Source organism: Otolemur garnettii, unplaced genomic scaffold (genome assembly GCF_000181295.1).
Source record: "Otolemur garnettii isolate 467f Iridium unplaced genomic scaffold, OtoGar3 scaffold00022, whole genome shotgun sequence".
In the NCBI taxonomy this organism is placed as follows: domain Eukaryota; kingdom Metazoa; phylum Chordata; class Mammalia; order Primates; family Galagidae; genus Otolemur; species Otolemur garnettii.
The window spans coordinates 22,728,688-22,737,244 of record NW_003852417.1 but is presented as its reverse complement, the minus strand read 5'-3'; the positions used below and the strand labels follow the sequence as shown (position 1 = coordinate 22,737,244).

The 8,557-nt window shown below is 39.7% G+C and overlaps 1 protein-coding gene across 1 annotated transcript in view; it reads right to left on the bottom strand.

Moving 5' to 3' along the window:
• Positions 1-2,168: 2,168 nt before the first annotated feature.
• SLC30A6 (solute carrier family 30 member 6) overlaps positions 2,169-8,557 on the bottom strand; it is a 57,470-nt gene continuing 51,081 nt past the window's right edge. The window contains exon 14 of the mRNA XM_003787513.3: positions 2,169-3,336. Within this exon, the coding sequence (XP_003787561.1) occupies positions 2,836-3,336 (501 nt within the window). The 3' untranslated portion in view covers positions 2,169-2,835. The remainder of the gene's footprint in view (positions 3,337-8,557) is intronic.

The window sequence follows — 8,557 nt, the reverse complement described above, 5'->3', positions numbered from 1 at the left end:
CATCACAGCTCACAGTAACCTCCAACTCCTGAGCTCAAGCGATTCTCCTGCCTCCGCCTCCCAAGTAGCTGGGACTACAGGAGCCCACCACAATGACACAATGCCACAATGCCCAGCTATTTTTTGGTTGCAGCCATCATTGTTGTTTGGCGGGCCCGGGCTGTATTCACCCCGCTAGCTCAGGTGTATGTGGCTGATGCCTTAGCCGCTTGAGCCACAGTGCCGAGCATGTGCCAAGTATTTAAATCAAACTTCCTCCTTTGTCTAGCTTCAAGTGATTACAGGTCAAGATTTACCAGTAAGGCTGCTGCCTGTAGACCTATGTTGGTCAAGTTCCTTATTTCCATAGCTAGAAATTAGTTCGAATTTGGCAAATAAGACTTCTCTATATGATAATACATGACATGAGCCAACATCACCTGTAACAGCTAGCATTATTGATTTTCAGCAAATGGAGCTAATTCCTTCACACTCTGCATGACCTTTCTCAAATAGTGTGAATGGGTATTAAAGCACCTTTGGTGAGACAGATGTACAGGTGTTGCCCTTGAATGGGTGTTGAGGAAACAGGCACGAAACTGCCCACGGAAGTGTGTTTGGTACCTAAACTAAGCACTTTAAAATCCCATGGGGATGGAAAAGCCATGCACGGGGTAGGAGCACATACCTCTCAATCATCACTCAGTACAGGGCAGTTCTTCACATTTCATGCATGACCCTGACATTCAGAGAAGGTCAATGGAGAAAAAAATTCCTCCTGTAATAGTAGGCCAATGACAGATACTGTAATAGTTGAAGAACAGAACTTAAGACAAAGGATGAGAAGCAAGCTGTCTTATTACATTTTACAAAATTTCATTTTCCCCAGTAGTCAAGGTGGCGTGGGCTATGACTTTTTCAGCAGGTCAAGTGCCTGAACAGGTTGCAGATATCAAGACAACGACCAATTCCTCACCAAGACACTTAGATTCTTCTTACCACAGACGACCACATTCTGCTTGACAGAGAAGGCTTCTTGGATGTATGTTATTCCACTGTGAAGAAATAGGATTTGGAAGTGTTGCTCCTATTTAAAAGAAGATAAGTTGACTGAAGAATCTGTTGCAAACACAACAAATCTCTAGATAGCTGGCTGATGGCTGGGCAAGTCATAAATCTCCAGAAACGCCGGATTCCAGGAAAGTTGAATCCACTCTCAAAATCCCTTTTAAAAACCATAATTATAGAAATAATGATAAAACAAAACAACAACAAAAACCCCTCAAAGGAAATGTGTGATTGCTGTCTGTTACACTGTTTGGAAGTAATACTAGCCATGTTGGAAATACCTGAAAATCTACATTTCGTAAACAAATAAAATCATCAAAAAGTAAAATAATCTACATGATTCTCACACTTCACCAGTTGGCAAATCACCATTTATGACAAAGCAAAACAAAAAAAGTTAGAAACTTCTGTAGACCTAACAATATTGTATTCTATAACCCAAGCTTATGCTTTGGGAAAACTATATTATGTATTGCCAAATTCTTTGTGCAACTTTGAAAAGATATTAAATTCTATACTATGTGTGGAATTCCATATATTTTGGTAATATATTTGATATATTTTGTTAATAAAATGAGAAATTTAAAAAGTCAACCACTGATGGTTGTATATTCCATCATTATGTTGTTAAATCTAACACAGAAAATGGGGATTCTTTCATTGCACATCGCCAAAGATTGGGTATTCACTTAGTCAAAATGAAACACTGACAACCATGGACTATTTACAAATGTATTAAAAAAAAAAATTTTTTTTTTGCAGTTTTTGGCCGGGGCTGGGTTTGAACCCACCACCTCTGCATACGAGGCCAGTGCCCTACTCCTTTGAGCCATAGGTACCGACAAATGTATTGAAAAAAATTTTTCTTTTTTTTGAGACAGAGCCTCAAGCTGTCACCCTGGGTACAGTGCTGTGGCATCACAGCTCACAGCAACCTCTAACTCCTGGGCTTATGCCAGTCTCCTGCCTCAGCCTCCCAAGTAGCTGGGACTACCTATTTAAAGCCTACTGGTCCCAGCCTACTGGACCACAGGTGCCTGCCACAACACCCAGCTATTTTTTGGTTGCAGCTGTCATTGTTTAGCGGGCCTGGGCTGGATTCAAACCCACAAGCTCAGGTGTATGTGGCTGGCACCCTAGCCGCTTGAGCCACAGGCACCAAGCCTGTATTGAAATTTTTAACTGAGACAAACTTCTAACAAAACCCCCATAATTAAAAAATTTAAATTGTGCTAGATAGAATGTGTTCCAAAATTTCTGATAAAAAATTTTGCTTTTAATTTATAAGATATTAATTCAGGAAAACCTCAAAGAAACATGTAGCAATTAAGTTTGGAAAAGCTATAAAAAAGAGACTTTTATTTTTTTGAATGGACTTTTTTTACTTTCCTAAAATGTTTATTACTCAAGAAGCATGTTTATAAATTTGACTGAAAAAAATATTATAGTCTAAGTAACGTGACAGATACACTCCATCAAATGGCTCTGATATAAAGGTACGGTCACATCACACTGAAGCCAACTATAAGATCAAAGGTAGCAAAATCCAAATTTAGAGAAACACATTTTCTAAAAGAAGCCTATTTAAAGCCTACAACATTTACAGGAATCTCACAGCCACAAATATATTTTACAAAAATATAGTTTCATAGGTTTCATGAAATGTGAACAAGCCTACAATTCGCTAACATTTATAGTAAATGATTGAACAGTCGATGCAAAATAAGACTGCTAAATAAACGGAAGCCAAGGAGTCAGTATTCCTCGTAGAAATAAGTTAAGTGTCCATCATGGTCTTGATTGTCCAATTCTGCTGTTAGTTCCGTATCTACTTGGTATATTTGTAAAACCAGTTCTGAATCCTTGGCTTGCTCCAATTCCTGGAACTCCAAGTACTTGATTAAGCATGTTGCTATAAGGTGTGTGTCCATGATTTAGACCCAAACCATACGGCCTTGTTTGTGTGTTTAGAAGAGTAACTGGGTTCACATTTTTTCCAGGGGTGTTAAAAGAAAATTCTGGAGGTGGACTACTTGGTTTAGTTGGAGTTGATGTAACAGGGTTCAAATCTTCAGTACCCTTTAAAAGAGGCATTGGGATTATGTGATGATCTGAAAAGTTTAGGACATTGGCTGCGACAGGCCCAGACAGTAAGGCAGGTCTAATCCAATCATCCTTGAAAATTTGAACAGTCAGAGTAGACACTAGTGTGTACAGCCTGTTGGTCACATGTGCAAGAACCATTTGTTCATTTGCATCTCGTCGAATTCTTACATGCACTGATCCAGCCTAAAAGGGGAAAAATATAAAAGAATTATACTAATAAAAATTCCACTGAAAGTGAACATTTTATTTATGGTATTGTCAGTAGCCGGAATTTTTTTTCTTTCTTTTTTTTTTTCTTAAGAGACAGAGTGTTACTACGTCACTCTCGGTAGAGTGCCGTGGCATCACACAGCTCAGAGCAACCTTCAGCTCTTGGGCTTAGGCAATTCTCTTTCCTCAGCCTCCCAAATAGCTGGGACTACAGATGCCCGCCACAATGCCCGGCTATTTTTTTGTTGCAGTTTTGCCAGGGCTGGGTTTGAACCCGCCACCCTTGGTATATGGGGCCAGCTCCCTACCCACTGAGCCAGAGGTGCCTCCCAGTAGCTGGAATTTTCTTTAAAACAAGAGAAAACTAAATGTCTCATCATTTATTAAAGAGTACTTACTGGTGATTATCAATATAATGAAATAATCTGTGACTCTTCATTTCTTTTTATTTATTTTTTGAAAGAGTTTCATTGTGTCGCCCTCGGTAGAGTACTGTGGCATCACAGCTCACAGCAACCTCAAACTCCTGGGGCTTAAGCGATTCTCTTGCCTCATCCTCCCAAGTAGCTGGGATTACAGGGGCCTGCATACCGCCCGGCTATTTATTGTTACGGTTGTCATTGTTGTTTAGCTGGCCCGGGCTTGGTTCGAAGCTGCCAGCCTCGGTGTATGTGGCTGGTGCCGTAACCACTGTGCTACAGGCGCAGAGCCATCTGTGACTCTTTAAAACATAAAAGAAGAAGAGAAATCCATGTAGAAGGAAGATAGACAAGTCATTATGCAAGGTAGAATATAAATGAAGTATATGAACAATATAATCAAAGGGCAGAATAAATAGGTATTAATTCCAACTGAAGAAGACTGCAAAAGAAGATAGCATTTGATCTAGGATTGATGATTAAATGGAATTTCAAAAAGCACAAATGGATATTTCACACTGAGGGAACGGGTTAAAATGTATGGCATGTTTGGTAAGAACAAGCAACAAAACTAATAAGTAAAGAAGTATAATATGTCGGGCAGCGCCTGTGGCTCAAAGGAGTAGGGCACTGGCCCCATATGCCGGAGGTGGTGGGTTCAAATCCAGCCCTAGCCAAAAACTGCAAAAAAAAAAAGAAAAAGAAGTATAATATTTCAGAGGACAGAAGGAGAGAGAAAGATAAGACAGGGAGGAAGGAAAGGAGGAAAGAAAAAAGGAAGGAAGGAAAGAAAGGAGGGAGGGAAAGAAGAAGAAAAGGTTAAAAACAAAGGTTAGCAGATGGCCATAAAATAATAAGGACTTTTGCTTTAACAGCAGCAACTGAATAGAAGTAAAATAATCAAGAGTTCAAAAAAATTGTAGGCATGGGTGATTGGTGTCAGGCAAGGAATAAGGAAAGCAGAGCTAGGACTAAAAAAAAAAAAAGGGATCAGGGCGGTGCCTGTGGCTCAGTGAGTAGGGCACCAGCCCCATATACCAAGGGTGGCAGGTTCAAACCCAGCCCTGAACAAACTGCAACAAAAAAAAAGCCGGGCATTGCGGTGGGCATCTGTAATCCCAGCTTCTCAGGAGGTTGAAGCAAGAGAATCACCTAAGCCCAAGAGCTGGAGGATGCTGTGAGCTGTGATGTCACAGCACTCTATCAAGGGTGACAAAGTGAGACTCTGTCTCTGAAAAAACAATGGTATCAGAAAGGGACAGATAAATTCATATATCCCAGAGGGAAAAGTAGGAGGGCTTCATATCCAAGTGTAAGTAGTAGAAGAGGGAGATGGGCTCATCAAAGATGATCTCAGACTTCTAAGGGTACAAAGCATCAGGAATTACAGTGATAATCAGAAGTATGTTTACTATCTTGAAAAGGTGTTTACCATAAATTACGCTTTTAAAGTAAATAAAGTAGTAGGTATAACAATGATTCTATTTTGGATAAACACACACACAGAAATATCAATATCACAAATGATATTACTTATCTCCAAAGGGCAGAATTAATAAGGATTTTTAATCTCTCCTTAAGGCTTTAGTTATAAATTCTTATTTTTCTAGCAATTAAATACTTTTTGCCTAAGAATTTAAATAATAACATATAGTAGAGTATATAAAATTAAATAAAATGCCCAGCAGATACTCCATGTTGATTTCCAGATAAAATTGGATTTTCTTTTCTTTCTTTCTTTTTTTTTTTTTTTTTTTTTTATACAGAGTCTCACTTTGTTATCCTCGGTAGAGTACCGAGGCGTCACAGCTCACAGAAATCTCCAGCTCTTGGACTTAGGCGATGCTCTTGCCTCAGCCACCTGAGTAGCTCGGACTATGGGCACTGGCCACAAGGCCCAGCTATTTTTTTGTTGTTGTTGTAGTTTGGCTGGGGGTGGGTTTGAACTGGCCACCTTCAGTATATGGGGCTGGTGCCCTCCTCACTGAGTCACAGGCGCTGCCCATAAACTTGGATTTTCAAAAAAGAAAAAATTATCATAAAACATAAACTACACATAAATTAGCCAAATTGTTTAGTTACAATGTGTCTAAATCTACAACTTGAAATGCTAAATACAGAACAGTAACAGGAGAGTTGTTGTCAACCATGAGATAGAGAAAATATCTATATTACTTGAATTGGACGTCTATTGACTATTTTTAGGTGAGACAAATCATATCTAGAAATCAAGTCACCTTTTATTACTTCCCTTTATTTGCCACTGCTATCTTATAGTTGGCACTATACAAAACTATAAAAGATACTGTATCTTCTTTCAATCAAATATAGAAATCAAAGTAATTAAAATAAGTGAAAACGATTTTCAGAGTGTGAACTAAAATACTCTCCTATAATTATGGTGCATGTTTTTATCTACAGATTCTGCAACATCAATTTTTGGCAGTTGGAAAGCTTGTTTTAATTTCCTGAGTCTTATCCAGATACTAATTTTAGGAATTATTTGGTACTATACCAGGTATGGTTTCTAGATGGCCACGTTCTGAATAGTTGAGATGACTATTCTTTGTGTTTATAAGCTATCCAGATTAACACTTGTCTACTTGTTAACATTGTCAGCATAACTAAAAAATGGTTAAAAATTACATGACTGGAAGTACATCTAAAAGGCATTCTGGAAGGCAATTTGGCAATTTAGACTGAAAACCATAAAAAAGGTAAACATCGTCTGACTCACAAAAACCACTTCTAAAAATGAAGCTTAAGGAATAATCATGTGTATATATAAAGACTGCCCCATAAAAATGTTTATCCCAACCCTGCTGATATAGGAAAAAATGGAAAACAATCTCTAAATGTCCATTAGGGGACTGATGAAATAAATTATAGCATATTTAAGGCTGGGAACGGTGACTCATGCCTGTAATCCCAGCACTCTGAGAGGCTGAGGCAGGTGGATTGCCTGATTTCACAAGTTTGAGACCACCCTGAGCCAGAGCAAGACCTCATCTCTAAAAAAACAACTGGGAGTCAGCTTGGCTCCTGTAGCTCAGCAGCTAGGGCACCAGCCACATACATCAGAGCTGGCAGGATGTTTGGCCCAGGCCTGCCAAACAATGACAACTACAACAAAAAATAACCAGGTGTTGTGGCAGGTGTCTATAGTCTCAGCTACTTGGGAGGCCAAGGCAAGAGGATCGCTTAAGCCTGAGTTTGAAGTTGCTGTGAGCTATGACACCATAGCACTCTATTGAGGGCAACGTAGTGAGACTCTGTCTCAAAAAAGAAAAAAAAAATAGCCAGGCATTGTGGCAGGTGCCCGTAGTCCTAGGTACGTGGGAGGCTGAGGCAAGAAAATCGCTTAAAAGAGTTTAAGGTTGCTGTGAGCTCTAAAGCCAAGGCAATCTACCCGGGGCAACAAAGTGAGACTGTGTTTTAAAAAAAAAAAATTATAGCATATTTACATAATGTAAAACTTCACAACCATTAAAAATAATGTTGCAATTCTTGGAAGATGGCAGTTTTTTGAAATGCCTCATGTATCTCCATAAAAACAGAGAAACTAAGACAATAAAACTAAAAATCTGTGGACATCTACAAAAAACGAGGTAACATCCCTGGGAAGCTCCAAGTACAAGCTATGAGGTCTGTAAGGTATCAGAAGGAACAGGGAGGGCATCTGCCTGATCTAAAACCCCAAAGCAGCTAACTGACACTTAATGGAAATCTAGGACAATTTGAGAAAGGCGGCTGAAATGGGGAGTTTTGCACATTTCTACACTGGGTAAGGACACTGGGTTTGCAATAAAGTCTAAAGGGGTGGAGCAATTTGAACCTGTAAGTTCCCAAAGTAACCAGGCAAAACTCTCTTCTACAAAAAAGCTACACATTAAGCAGAAACAACTGGGAAGAGAATCCAAATTGAGCAGCACAGTAGAGACAAGGGATAGAGGTGGAGGAGATAAAATGGGAGAAAGAACACGGAAGAAAGAAACTTTTATTTTACAAGAAGAGGGAGCTCTACACTCATGAATTCATATACACTACTCTAAACCACTCCTAATTTTAAAGTTCAGGAAAACTAATTTCAAAAAAATTGAGCAGCTGGGTGAGGTGGTTCATGTCTGTAATCCCAGCACTTTGGGAGGCTGAAGCAGGAGGATTGCTTAAGCCCAGGAGTTCCAGACCAGTGTGGGCAACACAACGAGACCTCATCTCTACAAAGAACTAAGAAAATTAGCCTGGTAAGGTACTGTCATAGTGGCAGGTGCCTGTAGCCCTAGCTACTCCAGAGGCAGGAGGAATGCTTGAGCCTAGGCCTAGGAGTTTGAGGCTGCAGTGAGCTATAACTGAGTCAGTGCACTCCAGTCTGGACCCTGTCTCCAAAATCAAAAGAAAGAAAGCAATGGAAAAGGATTAAAGCCACATCCCACACAGTTATTATAAGGGAAAAAGGAGAATACAAATACAGATTATTAAAGATCACCAGAAAGACATAACTACAAAACAGATTAAAGACTGTAAGCCTAGGAGACACCTGTGGCTCAGTGAGTAGGGCACCGGCCCTATATATCGAGTTCAAACGCGGCCCAGGCCAAACTGCAACAAAAAGATAGCCAGGCATTGTGGTGAGCGCCTGTAGTCTCAGCTACTTGGGAGGCTGAGGCAAGAGAATCGCCTAAGCCCAGGAGTTGGAGGTTGCTGTGAGCTGTGATGCCATGGCACTCTATCAAGGGTGACAAAATAAGACTCTGTCTCTAAAAAAAAAAAAAAAA